Raw genomic sequence first — 21,746 nt, 5'->3', positions numbered from 1 at the left:
GGCTCTCTTTGGTCTCAAACAGGCTCCTCGGGCCTGGTTTGAGCGTTTCAGTTCTGCTATGGTTGCTGCTGGTTTTCAGCCTAGTCTGCATGATCCAGCTTTATTTGTGCACTCTACCTCTCATGGTTGTTGCTTTATGTAGATGATATGATCATCACTGGTGATGATCCTGCTCATGTGGATTTTGTAAAGCATCACCTTCAGAAACATTTCCAGATGACTGATCTTGGTCGGTTGAGCTATTTTTTGGGCATTGAGGTCACTTCTACTTCTACTGGTTTTCAGTTATCCCAGCAGCATTACACATCTAATATCCTCACACGTGAAGGTCTCTCTGACTCTTGTGTTGTGACCAATCCTATGGAGCTACATCTTCAGTTACGTGCTAATGAGGGGACTCCCTTATCTGATCCAACACGCTATCGTCACTTGGTTGGGAGCTTGGTCTATCTTACTCTCACTCGTCCAGACATTGCTTATGCTGTGCATGTTTTGAGTCAGTTTGTTAGTGCAGCTACTTCTGTTCACTATGCCCATCTTTTGAGGCTTTTGCACTATCTTCGGACGACTCCGTCTCGAGGCCTTCTTTTCTCTCAACATAGTTCTCTGGAGCTTCGTTCCTATTCTGATGCTACTTGGGCTAGTGATATGTCTGATCGTCATTTTGTTACTGGATTCTGTTTGTTCTTGGGCTCTTCTCTCATTGCCTAGAAGTCCAAGAAGCAAACAGGTGTTTCTCGGTCTAGCACTGAAGCGGAGCTTCGCGCTATGGCTACTACTGCTGAGGAGATTGTTTGGTTACGTTGGTTTTTGCATGATCTTGGTGTTGTCTGACATGCTCCTACTCCTCTACATTGTGACAATACTGGTGCCATTCAGATCACTTTGAATCCTGTCAAACATTCTCTCTCCAAGCATATTGGTGTTGATGCTTTCTTCTTGCGTGATAAGTACAGCAAAGGCATCTTGGCTCCCTAGTTTGTTCCTTCTGAGGGTTAGCTTGCGGATTTGTTTACTAAATCTCAAACACGGGCACACCATGATTTTCTCTTGTCCAAACTCTCAATGTCTGATCCCCCGTGAGTTTGTGGGGGTGGTGTTAGGGAATACAGCTGTGTATACAGCTGTATATCTATATTTGTATAGCTACCATATTTATATACCTGTGTACCTTTATATATATCTTGTATATTGTAGATTTTATGTATGAAAAACTGGTGATCTTTTCCACCTAACAGTAACATCTGAAGTGTCAATTGATTTTGAGAAAACAGTACCACTTGGCCTATAAACAAGAAAATTAGTTAGTGTTCGGATTCTACCATTTGTCCATCCATCAGACATTAATGTGCAACCTGTTCTCTTCCACTCATCTCTAAACTTCTTCAGATTGGCTTCAACAGTTGCAATTTTTTTTAAGTAAGAAACTTGAGCCTCATGATAACTAGGTGGTTTCAACTCTTTCACATACTCACCAACCGAATTCAACATTTGAATGAACAATGGGCTCTTTACTAAATTAAATGGTAAAGCATTATCATACAAAAATCTACATATATCTTGTATGACTGGTTCCCTTGGCTTGACCATTTCATTCATGGTTCGTTGTTGTGTCTTCCGATTTTTAAAGAGAAAAGGCTCCATCTTGATCTTCTTTGGTTTGTCACTTGAACTTCCCATCTCCATAATACAATCATTTCTATAATTCTCTTTTCTTTTATTTTCATCTAAAATCTTTTGGAACAACTCTCTAATTGTGATAGGAACATCATTACAAGAAGCAAACTTCACCTTGTATTTCGGCAAGATGATGTTTCATTCTAATCACACCTCCCAATACTTATTTCGGGAATACTTGCATTCCAATCTCATTCTACTTTCATCAATCTTGTAACAATGTTCCCATGTAACATCAACATTTTTATCTTTAGCTTTAGGAACCATGCCAAAGTGGGGGAGAGGAGGATAACTTACTAGCAAGTGCGCTTGTTGCCGCTAGCAGATAAAAGAATCAGGTCAACCACCACTAGAGAAGGAGGAATTGGGATAGAAGAAGCCGGTGTTGCCTTTCTATCTTGACGTCTGATTAAGGGAAGGAGAAACATTGACATTTTTAGGGTTTTTTTAATATAACTTGAGTTATGGGCTTGGGCTTTTAACTTATAAATTAGATAAGATTTTAACTTTTTAAAAATTTGATAAGCACAACACAAAAATAACCCAAATTTAATGTATTTTTGGAACCGGTGTGAATCGTGAATCATGAATCGGACGATTCGAATCGAATCGTCCATGAATCGAATGATTCATACCAATTCAAAGTATAGCCGATTCAGACCACCGATAAGTATCGTAGAGGGGTTGAATCGAACCGAATCACCGATACGAATCGGGAATCAACCGATTCTAACAACTATGATCACATTAATAAACATATCGATTGTAGATTTTTAAACAATTATCATAAATTTCTACAATGTTAACTTATTTAAATTATCAAATGACACACAAATTAGTTTTTAATTATCACATATGAAAAATAGTTAAATTGGACTTAAACTAATTTATATTGTAAAGTGATATATAATGCATAAATATTTATAAAATAATATTATATATATTTAGAAGTTTACCAATAAACAAATTAAGATATTTTGTGTTTTTTGATGAATTTTATTATAAATATTTAAAAATTTAAAGTAATTTATAATTTTTTTAAAACAATTTTAAATTCAAATTATTGTTTTAACAAAATTAAGTCAATTATTCATTATTATTATTATTTATTTATTTATTTATTTATTTATTTATTATTATTATTATTATTATTATTATTATTAATTTAGAAATTAGAAATGCAATGAAAATCCATTCCTAAATTATAAACATAATATTAATCCCTTCCTAATTTAGAAACACAATACAATTTTGTTTCCAATTTAGAAACCAATTAAAGTTCTGTTTTAAATTTAGAAACAAAAGTAGGTTTTGTTGCTAATTTAAATATAGATTTTAATTATGTTTCTAATCATTTTTCAATTGGAAACAAAAAAAATTCCCTTTTTGAAATTTCAGATTTTTATGAAGATATTTTACCAATTATCCATTTTTACGAAGGCATACAACCAATTTTTATGGACAATTATAAGACATGTTGATAAAAAATTACCTACCATAATAATAATAATAATAATAATAATAATAATAATAATAATAATAATAATAATAGAGGTGGATCATCTAAGTATTTTCGTAGATTTAAAATCTACAAACATTGTTATCAACAATCCAATGAGTATTCGCTGTTCAGTCAATAGTATTATTGTGCTTATAAATAATAGCACAGTGAAAAGTGGGGTGTATAGTATTTTGATCTGAACCGTTCAATCAATTTATGCACAGTATCTTAAGAAATTTGAACCGTCAAACCTTATTTCTACTAAAAACAAAACCTAAAATAATCAACTCAACTAACCTCTAATTATGTCTAACTGTATCACCCTATTTCTACGAATGCCAGCAGTTGATGTAAAATCAAAATAATAATAATAAAATAAATAAATATTTGATGATTTCGGAGTTCAGTCAAAATAACAAAATGACCACTTAAGTAGGTGATTTTGAGACTTTGAGTCTTATCTTTATGTAGATAAAAAATCATTTGATAGAAGAACAACAAAAAAAAAAATACTCAAAAGTTTTAAAAAACCTTATCTTCAAAAAATATAGCAAAACACAAAAATCTTTTTTTTCTTTAATTTTCTTGATCTCTTGTTTAGGAAAATATTGTTAAAAATTAAATACCTCTACTTTAATATTGTTGGATATTAACGATCCTTGCTATGTGTGATATTGGTAAATAGAAAATTACAAGTAAAATAAAACTTTATATTAAAAGTGAGAGAATCTGAAATTGAAGACGAGGAGAGGCAAAACCAAGGCCTGTGTATCACACAATTTCTTTAAAGCAGTTTCGCCACCTTCCGGTGCTTGGGTTTAAACTGGTGTTTGCTTCCCAGGATACAATGGTCTTCAGTTGCAAGGCGGTACCACTTTATAACTCCTGTGAATTGAATTATATATATGTGAGCTCTATCATACGGAACTCAGCCTTTCTACGAGAGAGCAGGTGAAAAGAAGGAAGTAAAGTGTATGTATTTGTCCTCTAGAATTGTCTTGTTATTGTATTGTATTTTTTGTATCTTGTATTTTGTATACTGCATCTATAAAGTTGAAGATTGAAACCCTTTATATAGCCTTAGAGACTTGTTAGTTCCTCCGATGTGGTTTGTGGGTATTAAGTAACACTTAAGCACTCATAGAAGTCTCACACAAACCAATAAAGAAAGAGCACACAAACAAACACAAGGAGACACACAACGTTGGTAACCCAGTTCGGCGTCCACTCGCCTACGCTTGGGGGGCCAAGCCCGGAGATAAACGATCCACTAAAAAAGGTAAAAATAGATGAGTACAAACACTTGTCACTCACACTCTCAACAATAAAGATCACTACCCTCTCTAGATTGTCTGGTGCTCACATACTCTCCTCAAAGAGTCACCCAAGAGTCACACCTACAATCTACGAGCAAGGTATCTTATATAGACGCCTCAACGTCCCAAATATAGCACATACCTCTTTTAGAATCTCCGCGGCTACTAATTTAAAAACCTTCCGAAATTAGCTGTTGCAACTCCTGTTGTAACATAAGTTGCAACATGGCCCCTGATCTGCGACTTGATCGAGTTCGGTTACGTTGTGGGACGACCTCAAGACCCATCAACCTCCCGGTCATGCTTAGTCCGAGTCGATGCAGCCAAATCTCCCGATCCCGACTGCCGGCAACTAGCCTACCTCCTCAGTTCCTCATCACGCAGTCCCCTCGCAAGGGGCGCACGTCCTTGTGCGTCTTCACGAAACTTGCCAAACTTAGTCTTCAATCCACCTAAATTTGGTCTTCAAAGATTCTCCAAACTTGATCTTCAATTCACCCAAGTTTGGTCCTCAAATCTTGCCTTCAATAGATCTTCAATCAATTCAATCATCAAGGATTCTTCAAATCATATCTCCTTCATTCATACCATGAATAAATAATTTCTTCAAATAAGCTCCACCATATTTAGTCTTCAATCATATCTCTCTAAGTATGGTCTTGATACGATCTTGTCTTCAAGTTGAACAAGTTACCAAGAATAATACCACAAAGATCTTCAAGATATTTGGCCCCATGTTGTAGACATACTAAAAATAGCTCCACCAAGATCTTCAAGATGTTTGCCTTGTACTCCAAGTCTCCTTGCCATGTCACAATGCTTGCCACATCATCAATTATGCTTTGTCACCTTAGTTGCCACGTCACTTGGTCTAGGTGTCAAATCATGCCAATAAATAGTGCGGTTGCACTAACAAGACTAACCCTTGGAATTCCAAACTTAATTGTAGAATATAAAAGGTTTGAGACCTTTTAAATTCTATGAAGTTGAAAAACTCTTCAAATTCTAACTTAATTCTAGAATTATAAAAGTTTAAAACTTTTTAAATTCTATGAAGTTGAAAATCTCTTCAAATTCCAAAACTATTGGAATTCTTTAACCTTTCAAATTCCATTCAAAATTAATTTCCCAACAATCCCCCACATGAATGGAAATTGACAAAACAATAAAGGAATAACAAAAAGTTTTGATCTAGTGATAGAGCATCATGGTCGAAACCTGCTAAGGATAGGTAGGTGTTAACCTTTGAACCTTACCTTGAGAAAGTATACCTAATTTACCGACTGCCCAGTAGACGTAGTTGTCCTTGAACTGTTCTGTCTTTATTATAAATAACAATACACTTCTCAAAGGAATCTTCCGAACATAATTCAGTTCTCATTGTCATGTTTTTGGCCTTGAACATCTTCCTGGTTCTGTGAGAGTTTCTAAGGAATTAAAGCCCAACATAATTCTCCTTTGAAGTGGCCCCACTTTTTTCTCACATAGGTGATTCTTTTAGGAGTAACCCGTATTACTCCTATCGGAATACCAATGCATAAAAATCATTAAAAGCATAGCTTTAACCTTTACCTTACGGGCATCACTATTTCATTATAGGAATGAACAAGGGTAGCCCCCACAGTGATATGCACTAGTCTTTACAATTAAGTTGCTCCATTGAACCTTGATCTTGGGATCTCCAGTCAACAAGGTTGGGTTGCCACCGTATTAACTTGTTCTTTCACGGGCTTTAGTCCTATTCCCCTCGATGACACATTAACTAAATCTCAATTTAACCCTTTAGTTAGCAGATCCACTAAGTTATTCTTTGATTTTAAATAGTCAACAGAGATAACTACTGTAGAGATTAGTTGTCTAATGGAATTATGTCTCCGAGATATATGCCTAGACTTTCCATTATACATATTGCTCAGTGTCCTTCCAATTGCTGATTGGCTATCACAATGAATACAGATAGCTGGCACACACTTCGGCCGCTCTAGAATATCCTCTAAGAAATTTTGTAACCATTCAGCCTCTTCACTACATTTATAAAGAGCTATAAACTCTGATTACATTGTAGAATAAGCTATAACTAAAGGAGGGCAAGGGCCGAAATTTGGCCCGGCCCGGCCAAACCCGCCCGGTCAGCTAACCAAGAGGGCCGATCAACCAACCCACAACTGTCCTGCCCAGTAGGGGGCCAGGTTACGGGTTGGTCTTTTCCCAATCCGTGACTCGTTGGGTTACCCCGACGGGTTAGGTTTCTTTTTTTTAAAAAAAAAAGTTTATAAAAAAAAAAACAATTATGCATTGTTAAGGAAGTCTAACCAATTAATTTATAAATAATTGGTGCTTAGTTAGCCTACCTAATATTATTATCTTTTACTTTTACAATGCATTATTTTTTACAAAATATTATTCATCTTAATTATTAATATAATTGAAAATGAATGAAATATTTATACCAAATTATTCATGTAGAAAATTATTGTTATACAAAACAACACAATTTAATTTCAATGATGTGTATTTGTATAAATACATCATTAATTTAAAACCATAATCCTTCTTACAATAAATTTTATGTTTTTTTTATGTAATCTCTGAAACTATTGAACCAATGTCGAAAAGATTGAAAAAGTTACTCATATCTATAGCTCTAACTCGATTATATTTTTTAACAGTTTTGGACTTAAAATCATAATAATATTTAAGATCATAATTAATAAATAATTACCTTAATTTTTTGTTAAATTAATAATAAAGATTTCACATAATTTACAAAAAATTCTTTTAATTATGAATTTGTAGCCATTTTAACCTTAACAATATATTTCATCGAAAGAAATTTAAATTAGGATAAATACATTCACTATGAGATAATGTTAACAACTTTCTCGTTTAAAAAGAACCATTATTAATTATTAATTTGTAGATTTTTTATTTCTATATTTGAATATATTTTTTTATAAAAGAATAAATTTTTTATTTAATAAGATCTCTTCAATTACTAATGACCCATTTTAATCAAATTATTTTTAAATAGATTTACATTTAACTTTTTGTCAACTAATATCCAGTTTTGAAATATTATTAAAAATATTCCATAATAAGTATTTAAAAAAATGAATTGATAACTATAAAAGTTTTTAATTATGGCATTTTATATGAAATTATCTTAAAATATTTTTGAATTTCAAAAAAAAATTATATTGGAGTTTTGGGGAAAAAATTAGCCATAGTTTAAAAAATTAGCCATGTTCTGAGGTAACCCAAAACTTATTGGCATTGCATTCATCATTTCTTTCAAAGTTTGATTCTTCTTCTCAGCAACTCCATTTGACTGAGGTGAATAAGGTGGAGTGACCTCATATACAATTTCATGTTGAGCACAAAATTCACCGAATGGTCCTACATACTCACTACCTCAGTCACTCCTTATAACCTTAATCTTCTTATTGAGTTGATTCTCAACTTCCATTTTATAGAGAGCAAATTTCTTTATTGCTTCACATTTACTTTTGAGCAAATACACAACAATATCTTGTGCTAACATCTATAAAGGTAATGAAATATTTATTGCCTCCTCTTGTTTGCACAAATTTTAAGTCACATATATCTCTATGTATTAAATCAAGAGGTTATGTGTCTCTTTCAGTTGTTTGGAAGAATGATCTTGTTTGTTTTGCTTCAACACAAGTTTCACACTTATGTTTAGGATAAATATGAAAAGAGGGTATGTGATCTATGTTAATTTATCTACGCAAGATATTATAATTAACATGTCCTAGACTACCATGCCATAATCCGGAAGACTCAAGCAAGTAAGCAGAAGAACCATCATTATTGTTCTTCTTCGGCTAATAGCCGTCACATTGAGCTTAAAAAACCCATAAGTTACATGACCCCTCCCAATATACATTCCATTTTTACTAATGACAACTTTGTCTGACTCAAACACTAAGCGAAAATCGATGCTTGATTAGTAGTGAACCTGACACCAAGTTCTTACAGATTTCCGGCACATACAACACATTATTAAGAGTCAATTGTTTCCCAGAAGTCATTATCAAGATCACCTTACCTTGGCCTTGAACCTCAGATGTGGTAGAGTTCTCCATGAACAACTTCTCCCCGTCCTCTAATGGTCAAAAGTGGTAAACATACTTTTATTTGAGCATGTGTGCCTAGTTGCTCCAGTGTCAATCTACCATTATTTTGGATCATGTTTACTTTTGAAATAATAGCTACAAGGCTCATATCAGATAAATCTTGAACGATGTCATCAACAATGTTAGCCTGATTTTTATTTCTCTTTAGCAACCTAGACTTAGATGCCTTTTGACCCATCCTGTCACAATTGAAACATTTCCCTTAGAATTTTTGTCTCTTTATAACTCCACCTTTTGGTCCAAGCATAGAATTTTTCCTTGGTTTGTTTTGCTTTTTATTCTTCAATCTTTGACCATGTTCTACAACATTTGCCTTAGCCATAGGTAGAATGACACTCTTCTTGTTACCACTTCGATTATCTTCCTCAATCTGAAGTCTAAGAAGAAGATACTCAACATTCATCTCCTTCTGCTTGTGTTTTAAGTAATTTTTGAAGTCTTTCCAACCAAGGTGTAACTTCTCAATGATAGTAGATACTTTGAAAGCTTCACTCAAGACCATCCCCTCAGCATGAATTTCATGCAGGATTACTTGGAATTCCTCCACTTAACTGCTCACAGTCTTGGAATCCACCATCTTGTAATCAAGGAATCGGCCAACCACAAACTTTTTTGGTTGTAGCATCCTTAGATTTGTATTTGTGGTCGAAAGCATTCTTTTGCTGTTTTCTTGAAAGTGTATACATTGTATAATGCATATGACAAACAATTCATGATATAGTTTCTACATAGGTAGTCAGATTTCTTCCAAGCTTCCACTGAGGTTATTAGTTGAGCATCTTGCTCTCCTTCCTCCAGCTCAGGTGTTTTCTCAGTCAAGAACCTTGCAAGGTTTAAGGTGGTCAAATAGAACAACATCTTTTGTTGCCACATCTTGAAATGCAACCCAATAAATTTTTTTAGCCTTTCAGCATGGTTCACAGGAACCAGCATAGCCACCATGGGTGCTTGCTATTAAGACACAATTGTATTTATAATGGGATCCTAGCAGGTATATATCCTTGAGACACATTAGAAACATTGTTTCTTTCAGATGCCATTCTATCTTCTTTAAGATTATTAGAAATTAAGTACCTCTACTTTAAGATTGTTGGATATGAACGATTCTTGCTGATGACGGGCGCATAGACGACGTGGCATGTGCGTACATGGAGAAGTACGACGCAAGGGCATTTCGGTAATTTGGCGGGCGATGAAATTTTATGGTTGTACCGGGTCTATTTGATGGGAAACGGGTCAAGGAACAAAACACAAACTCGTGAGTCATACCAAAATTTGGCCAAATTCCAACGTTTGGGACTCGAAAAACCGTAATTTTGCTATTTTTAGTAATAATTGATTTTGTTATATCTTAGGTTAGAAATCTCTGATTTGTGAGCCGTTTGTGGCAATAGTCTTTATTTTGATAGATCTTTTATTTCTTGCTGATATTTGAGAATTTACTATTTTTGGTAAATTTTTGAATTATCTCCTTTCTTAGTGTTATTTTCGCCTATTTAATGTAAGTCTATGGGCAAGAGGAAATCAGTTTTGTTATCACTATTTTCTTGAGTAATAAAATTTTAGTCTTCCTAAATTCCTGGCTATCTTTGATCAACAGGGTTTGGACAACTTGTTACCAGGCATTCGAAGGCGAATCAACGGGGTTCAAGTATACCGCTGCATCACTTGCTATGTGGGATATTGGTAAACAGAAAATTACAAGTAAAACAAAACTTTATATTAAAAGTGAGAGACAGAACTGAGGCCTGTGTATTACACAGTTTCCTTAAAACAGATTCACCATCCTCTGATGCTTGGGTTTGAACTGGCGTTTGTTTCCCAAGATACAATGGTTTTCAGTTCCAAGGCAGCACCACTTTACAATTCCAGCGAACTGAATTATGTGAGCTCTATCATACGGAACTTAGGCTTACTACGAGGGAGTAGGTGAAAAGAAGGAAGTGAAGTGTGTGTCTTTCTCCTCTAGAATTGGCTTGTTATTGTATTGTACTTTTTATATCTTGTATTTTGTATATTGCATCTATAAAGTTGAAGATTGAAACTCTTTATATAGCCTTGGAGACTAACACTTGGAATTCCAAACTTAATTCTGGAATTCCAAAAATTTGAAACCTTTTAAATTCTATAAAGTTGAAAAACTCTTCAAATTCTAACTTAATTCTGGAATTTCAAAAATTTAAAACCTTTTAAATTCTATGAAGTTGAAAAACTCTGCAAATTCCAAAACCAATGAAATTAAATTTTTCAAACTTTCAAATTCCATTCAAAATTAATTTTCCAACATATTTATATCTATTTTTATTATATAATAGTTGAAGAGTTGTACTTGATTTCCCTTCCAACTCAAAAGACTGTTGGTTTGAATCTTGTTCGTGATTTATTCAATTTTTATTTTTATTTTTTATTTTTTATTTTCCATTGTAAAGAATGGGTTAGAAACGAGCCATCATAACCAGAACAGATTATATAAAAAAGTTTTCGTCAAAACTATGACAAACCCAAAATCAGATTCATTTAATTATATATCTCAATCTATGAAAACGATATAAACCAACAGAAGTCAGAAGATCACATGTCCAGATATCATAGGTTGAATCACATGGATCTCACATCTGCTCCAATATCACAACTTTAATAATAAATAAGCATATATATTTTTTAATTAATTAATTTTCAAATATTATTTTAATCATGAACGACCAGTTTGGCTTCTGCTCATTTGTTATTAAAAAAAAAATTATTATTATTAAACCATAACGCGGTCAGAGTGACCAAATGAAGTGGAAGTCCCGGTTCTTGAATTGAGAAATTAAACCATATAAATATTTCAATTTTATTTTAATAAATTAAAAATAATTTTATAAAAATTTAATAATAGTGGGAATTTTTTTCTCATTTTTTATTTTATATCTTTACTACCATATTTTATGATAAAATAAAAATAAAATTTTACTAACGAGTGTTGATCAACATGATAGAAGTTTGGGTATCTTAAACGAATAATATTTTAGTAAAAATTTTGAGGTTTTTTAAATAAGATAAACTAACGGATTTTGAAAAATAACACTCTACATAATAAATTTTTTCCCATCTTTTCATTTTTTTTAATAGAATTTTTAATATTTTATTTTAAAAAAAGCAGTGGGAGGAGAAAAATTATAGAATTTATTTCATATAGAAATTAGGAATTTTTTTTGCTTTTTAATATCTCAAAAAATAAACAATTATAAATAAAAACCCGATTTCATTTTTTTTTAAGTTAAAAACTATTCTGTATATAGATTTTTTTTCGCAGTTTTGGTTTATTGTGAAAAATAAATATAAAACATATAAAAAATTTTGAGTTCAAATTTTATTGAACATAATGATAGTAACAGATCTTCAATTGTGATGGTACATCACTACATCCTATATATATATATATATATATATAACAACTTGTTATTTTTAAAAATAAAAAAAAAACTTGCTACAATCATAAATATATTTTATATATTTAAAACTATATTATTATTTAATATTGAAAAATAATTAAAAAAATTGTGAGTAAGTAAAATAACATGAGTGCATTTCTATTTTTGTTCTAATAGATTTTCAATAAAATCTTCCAATATTAAACATAAAAAATATTATTTTTTTATATATTTAATCAAAATTTTCAATACAAATTAAATAAAAAAAAATTGATATCTTTTCAGTAATTACTTCCTGTCAATTACTTTCTCATCAAAATATTAGCAGGGTAAATAGCCAAACACTTCCTAAATGACAGAGAACTTGCATGGGACCCCACACCTCTGAAAAATATCTCATGTTCACTCATGTACTACTTTACTTAAATATATAAACCGTCCATTCCATTCTGTTTTGTTTTGCACCGCCCTCCCTTCTGCTTCTTTCCTTGATATACTGCTTCCTTCTCGGGACTCACAAAAGCTCATTTCTCTCTAACTTTTTCCCCCCATTGGTTTCTCTTGCCGAGCTCATTCATGGCGGTTCTTCGCGCGGGTCTCACTGCCAGATACTGTGGCAGGTGCCAGTCGTCGGATCTGGGGCCTATCAAGCCGCGGTTTGGATCTATTCCTGTATTTTCTCAGCCATGGTGGAGACGGAGCTCTGGATTTATGATGGTGCGGAGATGCCTGTTGGAGCACAGCAAATGGGACAATCCGCTTCCTCTCTCTCTCGAACGAACTGCTGAGCATTTGGATTTGGAGAAGGAGAAGGACAACACGCTGCCCACTGGTATTTCTCTTCTCCTCTTCTCTTTCTATTTTATTTTATTTATCTATGAATTTTGATTTTAAATGGTTATGTGATTCAGTGATTGATTTATATATATATGTGTATATATATTGTTTAAAATGGTGTGTTGGTGTAGATATCTGATGGACTTGTACTTGTTTAGTGTTGTCATCTGCATTGAATTTGTCTCAAGTAACCATGAGATTTATATGGTTGCTCATTGAGAAATATCAGCTGTTAAAGACAGAATAACAACTCATCTTTGGGGGTAACAGACAATGAAAGGTTGATAATCTGTGTTTTAGAAGAGTATGGTTGGACAAAAAAAGGAAATTTTGTTCAAGTTCAGATGTTAAAGCTAGCTTAGTGTGATTGCATGAATATTTGTCATTCCAAGGAAAAGAAAATATTGAGCATGTTACTTTATATATAAAGCACTTCGGTATTTGTTCATTTAAATTGATCAAGTAGTTTTGCCTGTGAAAGTTAAGTAAAATTTAATGGTTCAATTGCCAATTGGTGCAAATATGTTATATTTTGAATTTGTCATCTTTAATATATATAGAAGTTCTCACACTAGTCAAATATGTTATATATTGAATTTGTCTAAGCATTGTGATGCAAGCCAAATGGTATTTGCTTTTTTATTAATATTAGGAGCATGCAAACAAACCAGCCAAATCAAAAACTGGGGCAAAAGTCATCTGTTCTGTTTTTACCATGTTCACGTTTTGATTCGATTTAAAATTTGCTAATCAAACAACAGTTTTTTGTGGTTTTGGTCAGATATTGAGAAAGCCATAAATAATTCCATTGAACTAAACCAGTTGATGATTTTTTGGATTTTTTTTTTTAATTTTAATAAATCACCATAATTCATACACCTAAGAATCAGTAAATGTGTCACCTCCCCTTATGTGGTGATTTTCTATTAGTGGTGTTTATTCTTGCTGTCAATATATCACTTTCCTTTACTGGTGAATTTAGATGATGATAATAAACTGTTCTGTTGGTATTCAATTTTTTATTTGTTTAAGACCTTCAGAACATGCCTTAATTTGTGGAAGTACATTGTAATTTATCTTAACAAATCTCATGGTTACACTTTTTGTGATACAACTGCTACTTTTCTGTATATTAATTATTTGACTTGTCATATAGGTACGAGAGACTTGGTGTCTTTGCGTGATGTTGACATTAGAGAGGAAGAAGCTAAAGGCATTGCTAATACTGAGCAAACTCAAACTGAAGTTCCGTATATTAAGAAAGAAGTAGAGTATGTAGACAAAGAGGCCACTGCTCTAACTAAAGTACTATATGAGAAGAAAGAAACAAAGGTTGTTGATAAAGAGGAGCATGCTCAAACTTTAGTATCATTTACCAAGGAAGAAGCAGTGGAAGTTGATGAAGGGGAACAAACTCGAATTAAAGTAACATATAATATTGTTTTTATCACTGCTGAAGCTGCACCATATTCCAAGACTGGAGGATTAGGAGATGTCTGTGGTTCTTTACCTATAGCACTTGCTGGCCGTGGACATCGCGTGATGGTTTTGTCCCCTAGATACTTAAATGGAACTCTAAATAGTCACTATGCTTCTGCAAAAGATCTTGAGAAGCACATAAATGTATCATGCTTCGGAGGTGATCAAGAAGTTGCATTTTTCCACGAGTATAGAGCAGGCGTTGATTGGGTACTTTTCTGATATTAAACACTTCTTTAATTGTGCCATATATGTTATATAGTTCAAGTGATATTGTGTGACTTTGTTAATTATTTTTTATATGAGTGGTGGCAAATTAACAGTTAGTTGTGTTTGCATTGAGTATAAATAGAGGAAAGGAAAATGAAACTATTTTCTTGTGTTTGATTGGGTTTTTGTAGAACTTTAGGTGATTAACTTTTAAAATTAGTAATTGATCTACTTCTGGATGTGAACTTGGCTCAAAGAACGTGAACTAAAAACTTTGTCCTTGGTGGAACACAGGGGTTCCTATTAGGTGTTTGTACGGAGTAAAATGCAGTGCACTAGAATTAGTTACAATTTGTTGTATTTAGGGGTTTTAGTGTACCTGCTTTTGCAGGTAATTTTACTTTTGATGCTTCTAGAGCAAATTTGTATTTGCAATCCCTTATATAAAACCAAGAAAGCTGTTGGTTAATCTTTACTGGGTCATTAACTAAAATAGTCATAATTGTTTTTTTCTCCGTTCTTTGTTTTGCATCTTCTAGTTACATATTACAACACCTTTTTCTTTTATATTTATATCTTCAGGTTTTTGTCGATCATCCTTGTTATCACAGACCTGGAAGTTTGTATGGTGATGAACATGGTACTTTTGGTGACAATCAGGTACTTATAGCATTAATTCTGAAGCTGGAACTATGTTGCACATGCTGGGGATATTGTGTTAATTGCTTGTTTCATTTTGCAGTTTAGGTTTGCATTACTTTGCCATGCAGCATGTGAGGCTCCTTTAGTTCTTCCACTAGGGGGTTATACCTATGGCGAGAATTGTTTATTTCTTGTCAATGATTGGCATGCAAGTCTTGTGCCAGTGTATGCTCTTAAACTTTCAATTTCAATTTTTTAATTTCATTTCTTCAATTTCTCATCAAATCCTCTTAATCTGATTTTATACTTGCTGTGGTAATCTAACGGCGCACAAATTATTCAACTCCCAAGGATATTGATCTTCAGTAACCTACATTATATTTCTACTTTGCATGTGTAAATGTTCACGATTTACCTGAAAGCCTAAGAAATGTGACCCAAATTGATCAGAGAAAAGAATGCTAAAAGGAATGTTTAGAAGATTACTTTTTTAAATGTTTACTTGGTAAGGTACAACATAGAAAACTGATGGGTTTGCTATTTAGATGCGTAGAAGATCGCTTTTTTTCAAGAATAGATCTAAAAGTGATTATGCAGAATTCTAGGATTTAAGAACCAAGCTTGAATAAATTTTCTTTTTATGTATGACTTTCTGACTTACATTTAATTAGGATATATCTAAATCTGGAGGCGTTATCCGATGCTGTATAATAAACATATGAAGGCCTTTTCCTTTCGCTCTTTTTTCTAAAGCTCAAATTCAAAACCAAATTATATATATTTATTTTACAAATTTCAAGAAGTCTTATTAAGTAGTAACGAATGAACAGGCCAAAATGGTAATCTTGGACAAATTGTGATTTTTCTTGTGTGTATATTTTCGTTCTGTATCCGTTACCGCATCTTGTTTAGTAAATGGCAATGATAGCCTGATTTACAGAAGTACTCTATTAACTCCTTTTTTTTTAAGCTATTGTTTTTTCAAATGCATGGCTTGCCATTTAGACTTTTGGGTGCAAAATATCGTCCACATGGTGTTTACAAAGATGCTCGCAGCATTCTAATTATTCATAACCTGGCACATCAGGTATAAGGGTGTTTGAGAAGTTCCTTTCTTTCTGTTGTGTTCACTAATGCAGAAATATGCTGCATGTTAATCTCAATTTTATTTCCATTTGTTTCTATATATGGAAGGGTGTGGAACCAGCAATAACATATGAGAACTTGGGATTGCCAGCTCAATGGTATGGGGCATTAGAATGGATCTTCCCTACTTGGGCAAGGAAACATGCTCTTGACACTGGTGCAACTGTCAACATCTTGAAGGGTGCAATTGTCACAGCTGATCGTATACTAACTGTTAGCCAGGTCATAATTCTGCCATTTTGGTTTTTATTTCCTTAAAACCTTATAAGGGAGGAAAGATGGGAAACTCTGCAAATCTATTTGGAAATCCATTTTAGCTATACATGACAGGGTTATGCTTGGGAAATAACTACTGCCGAAGGTGGACAAGGACTCGATGAATTATTAAGCAGTCGTGAGAGTGTATTGAATGGTGCTTACAAAAATCACTAAATCTTTATCTTTGTTCTTTTTTTAATAGATTGTTTTTGATATAGAGGAGATGTGAATTTAGAAGGTTTTTTGCATTGGCAGGAATAACAAATGGCATCGATGTTGATATATGGAATCCGGCAATTGATAAACACATCCCATTTAATTATTCGGTTGATGATCTCTCCGGGAAGGTAATTTTGGATCCTTTCATCTAACAGCTGAATTGACTAATATTGTTGGTTTTTTATGTTTCACTGATTAGACATTGTCTTTTAAAATTCAGAACCTTTGCAAAGCAGCACTGCAGAAGGCACTAGGGCTTGCTGTCAGGCCAGATTGCCCATTGGTTAGAAATAACTTTGTACTTTCTCCTGTACAATTTCTCCTGCATTTGTATCAAATTCACTTGGAAATTTGTAATGGATTGCAGATAGGATTCATTGGAAGATTAGATTATCAAAAGGGCACTGATGTAATTTTGTCAACTATGCCAGAGCTATTGCAGGATGATGTCCAATTTGTAAGATGATCATTCCTTTTAAACTACTTTAAGTAACAATTTATTATTGACCTCAATGTACTTTGTGATACTGAAATTAGCTTTATGGTCATTGTCACTCGATTAAGAGGTCATTTGACACTTGTTCTCTCTGAAACTCTCATCGTTTAAGGCTTATTTAATATGTGTGTGATCTATGTGCAGAGGTAGCAGTTCATCTTGTTGTCGATAAAGTGTCTAGGAGCTGTCTTTTTTTTTTATCTTTTATTGAATTTCCATTCATCTCTTTTTGTTGTACTTAATCTGTTCCCTATAACCTTGAGCAAGGAATGATGCCACCATCCTTGTAAGTTTGCATGTGAAAAAAAAGAAACAACCAATATATGCAATCTATTTTTGAACATCGTTAGATGCTCAATATTAGGAAATAAAAAGGTCATTAGTTATTATTCTATCTTACGAGCTTTATGTTTTGTTAGTCGTCCAATTTTCCACTTTGCAAAGGATATCTGAATTTGTTAATGGTAAGAGAGTTAAATATTTCAAAGCTCTATGGCATAATATGTGCACTTTATTGGGAGTTTCTTATGCAGAGTATGAAGTTGTTCCATTTTACTAATTGTCTTTTATTGTATGATTTTATATTGTTAAATTAGCCTGGAAGTTCAATATATAAAACATGGGAGCACTGTCTTTGAATATGAAGGAGTTCTCTTGTTTTTATTATTTAACTTTTGTCACTGCTTTGCATGGTTATATGTCAATTAATTACTTGTAGACTCATATGAAGTTGATTAGCATCTAAATTTTCCATCTCTTGGCATTATATATGTCATGAGTGATACTTCCTCTTCATTGTAGATTATGCTTGGATCAGGAGATCCAGATACTGAGCAGTGGATGAGATGGGCTGAGTCCTCCTACAAAGAAAAGTTCCGTGGTTGGGTTGGATTTAATGAACCTTTTTCCCACCATATAACTGCAGGGTAAAATGGAACTATTTTTGGTTGCATTATATATATATATATATATATATACTTAATGCTAAGTAAAGATTATTGAACTTGTAAGATCAACAGGTGTGACATATTGTTGATGCCCTCGAGATTTGAACCTTGTGGTTTAAACCAACTGTATGCTATGAGATACGGAAGCGTTCCAGTTGTTCATTGCACTGGTGGCCTCAGAGTAAGATTTTCTTTCACATGAACTGCTCCCCACAATAAATGAATTCTTTAATTTGTCATCTTGAGGATGCTTGTGAACTTGATTTTTTTTTTGTAATATTGATAACAGGATACTGTTGAAATTTTTGATCCCTTTGCTGATGAAGATGGACGTGGTACCGGGTAACTTCTATTCCCCATTTTTGCATGCTTGCTTGCACATGCTAGATAATTTAAGCTTTATGTATCAGTGAAAGATTAGATTAGTTATGATTTTATTGAGTATATATATATATATATATTATATAGTTTAATGAGATCTCTTTAACAATTGCTAGATTAAAGTTAACTAATAATCGCTGATTGAAAATTATGACAGGTGGGCGTTTTCACCACTTTCAGGGGAGAGTATGTTGGCGGTAAGCTTATAATCAAATCTCATTAATTTCTTTTTTCAATTTATTGATTTTCATTAAGCAACTAAGTACTGGCTTTTTTGCCTGTTGGTATTCAAATCTTTGTTGTTGCAGCAAATTGTCCCTGCAATTTCCTATAATCATAACTTGCTGAATAAGTGAAAAATTCGTGAATAATTCATGAAAGGAAATTAAATTGAACTATTGTAGGATTTGATTTGTCATTTGTGAATTGTTGGCAAATGTTATTTCTATAAAATCTTATGGGTTCTATGTTGAAAAATTTCACAGGCATTGCGGACAGCTATAAAAACATATAGAGAACACAAGTCTTCGTGGGAAGGACTGATGAAGCGAGGAATGCTGAAAGATTTTTCATGGGACAGTGCTGCTGCAAAGTATGAACTGATCATGGAGTGGGCCTTGATGGATCCACCGTATGTCAGATGAGATGCTCGTCTCTAATCTCCTGCATTGCTCTTGATCACCCCTCGATCTGTGTCTCATTCCTCTGTTTTTTTATTTATTTATTTCATTTATTGGCTGATAGATCTTTCCTCCATAGGGCACTTGAAGTCAATAGGTTCTGTTGACACATTGTTTTCTATCTTTTCCTTTCTTCTTACTGTATACGAGTAATGGTGAACCCGGCATTTAGGTTGAACTAAGCCAGACACTTCCAACTTCTCACTGAGTGTCTCAGTTGATTGAAGAATCAACAAACTATCCACCCATAAATTTAGATTAGATACATAAATTATTCTTCATGTTATTGTGAGTTGTATTTTCTATTAGCATCATTGCTAAATACATGTCTGGATTAGATAAGTATGCAGATTTCTCAGAGGGGGATGAAATGGTTGGGATGCTCCACTACTGAGCAAAGATTTTCACTGAAATATTGTGTGAAATCAGGTATTCAGTTAAAGATTAGATTTGATCAATGCTTTCGTGTATGGAATGTGAGTAAACGAATTTACAGTTTGATGTTTATTGAGTGTTCACTAGTCAAATCACAAGATGTTAAATATCGATAGTTAATGTCAGTTACAAGTAGTATTATTAGTACCATTTGATTCAAAATTTCCAACCTAGGCATGATGATTCTCATCAAAGGGATCACATAACAAGCAAGTTGTTTTTTGTAAAAGAGCTACTAAGTAGCTAAGAGCTTTTATTTAAGAAGATTCTGAAAATGTATACAATGACAGAAACGCAACAGCAAAAGAAAAAAGACAACTGACTGCAACAAAATTCAGAAACTGAAACCAAAATTAACAAAAGCTTTCATCAACAAACGGGGGAGATCTAATCCCTTATGAAATAAAGATATAGCAACTTTGAGTTCCTAGTTCAGCAGCCTGCAGCTCAACGTCCAAAGTGGACCCAACCTCAAGCCTTTTGCAGCAAGCAAGAATGACATTTCTGATAGTATTCACAATGACAAAGCCAACTCCTCCAACCTGATACTATGATTTCACCACGCATCTGTGAATAGAAAGTAGTTAGACTTAGAGGAGGAGGAATTGAAATAATTTATGTAAAACTTCTCCATCTGGTAGCTGAGAGGTTAAGAAAAATCTTTCACATGATCTATAGAAATGGGTGCTAGCCATTGTCTATCCAGTTGCACTTTTTTGAAAATAAAATTACATTTAGCTTTCCAAATATTCCAAACAGTAGCAATTATGATAGAAGCTCTCCACTTAGTTCTCGGGTTGAAAATATTAGTGAGCCATGAGCCATCAATCAAGTTGTGGTCAAGATTAAATTGTATCTATGTCATCTCTTCAACTTTCCTCCAAATCAGTTGGATTTTTGAATACACAGTGAAGAAATGTTCTATATTATCCCTTTCTAAACCGCACGAAGCACAGTGGGAATTAACAGAAATGTTTAAAGAATGCAAAAATTTAAAGTTTTGATTTTCCTGTGCAAAAACAACCACAGAATTTTTTTTTTTGCACAGGGGCCAATTGAAAGCTTCAAAAGATTGTTCCAAACTTGCCACCTATAGTCTCCCATATTTCTACTATTTAGGAAACAATAAATATCATAAACAAGAGAAAATCTGGTAGAACCTAATAATCAGATCCAAGAATTATGACTACTTGAGTCAATTTGCCCAAGGTTCAAATTGGAGGAGTCTATGATGATTTAAAAAAAATTTCTAATACAATCCAAAAGGTCCATGTTTAAAAAAGGTTGTTCAGAGCTCAAAGGAATTTCAACCAACCAAGCATCATTTAGAACAAAAGTAGTATTAAGGTTGAAAGAATTAAGCCAAAGGTTAGGCTTACAATAGTATCAACAATTTTATAAAGATTTCTTAAGAACCAAGAGCATTTAGGCAGAGTATTAAATTTCAAGGATGAATGGCATTATACTTGGTTTCAAGAATATCAACCCAAAAGACAGAATCACAATTCAGATATTTTAAAACATTTTTAGTTATGAAAGTTGTTCTCAAAAGTCTAAGATAGAACCCCCTCTCTCTCTCTCTCTCTCTCTCTCTAATTCATCAAATGTAGCTTTATTCCAACTTACCAATGCGAGGCTACTTCAATCACTATCCTTATACTAATGGAAATTCTTAGGCAATTTAGTAAGACAATCTAGAATATAATCCGTAATAGGATAAACAGCTAGGTTGTAAACGGGAAGAGCCATAAGAACACTATTGATAAGAATGACTTTATTAGCTGAAATTTGCTGATGCTTCTAGTGATTAGTAAGATTTTGGGGCTTATAAATTATGTGATGGAAATGACTAAGAGGAAGTTTAGTAGGAGAGATAGAAAACCCAAGGTAAGGTGAAATAAAAGGTGGTAATCTTGAAGTTAAGAGCTTTGCTAACACTCTTAGCACTC

The 21,746-nt window shown here is 33.2% G+C and overlaps 1 protein-coding gene across 1 annotated transcript; it reads left to right on the top strand.

Annotated features, from left to right (window-relative positions):
• Window positions 1-12,535: 12,535 nt before the first annotated feature.
• Window positions 12,536-19,775, top strand: LOC120280570 (soluble starch synthase 1, chloroplastic/amyloplastic-like). The gene is made up of 15 exons (XM_039287439.1): window positions 12,536-12,899; window positions 14,061-14,593; window positions 15,176-15,253; window positions 15,336-15,460; window positions 16,241-16,322; window positions 16,430-16,603; window positions 16,712-16,793; window positions 16,895-16,986; window positions 17,079-17,141; window positions 17,226-17,315; window positions 18,156-18,280; window positions 18,374-18,482; window positions 18,591-18,643; window positions 18,840-18,879; window positions 19,168-19,775. The coding sequence occupies exons 1-15, from the start codon at window positions 12,644-12,646 to the stop codon at window positions 19,324-19,326; spliced, it is 2,061 nt and encodes a 686-aa protein (XP_039143373.1). The 5' UTR covers window positions 12,536-12,643; the 3' UTR covers window positions 19,327-19,775.
• Window positions 19,776-21,746: the final 1,971 nt, after the last annotated feature.

Source organism: Dioscorea cayenensis, chromosome 17, assembly GCF_009730915.1.
Source record: "Dioscorea cayenensis subsp. rotundata cultivar TDr96_F1 chromosome 17, TDr96_F1_v2_PseudoChromosome.rev07_lg8_w22 25.fasta, whole genome shotgun sequence".
Lineage (NCBI taxonomy): Eukaryota > Viridiplantae > Streptophyta > Magnoliopsida > Dioscoreales > Dioscoreaceae > Dioscorea > Dioscorea cayenensis.
The sequence above is the reverse complement of the archived record's forward strand: the minus strand, read 5'-3'. Positions and strand labels throughout refer to the sequence as shown.

Excerpts from the sequence above, each read along its gene's own strand:
- LOC120280570 (XM_039287439.1), top strand. The coding sequence starts at position 12,644 with ATGGCGGTTCTTCGCGCGGGTCTCACTGCCAGATACTGTGGCAGGTGC. Across the intron at positions 15,254-15,335 it reads GTACTTTTGGTGACAATCAG|TTTAGGTTTGCATTACTTTG; the intron begins GTACTTATAGCA and ends TTCATTTTGCAG. Across the intron at positions 17,142-17,225 it reads TCAGGCCAGATTGCCCATTG|ATAGGATTCATTGGAAGATT; the intron begins GTTAGAAATAAC and ends AATGGATTGCAG.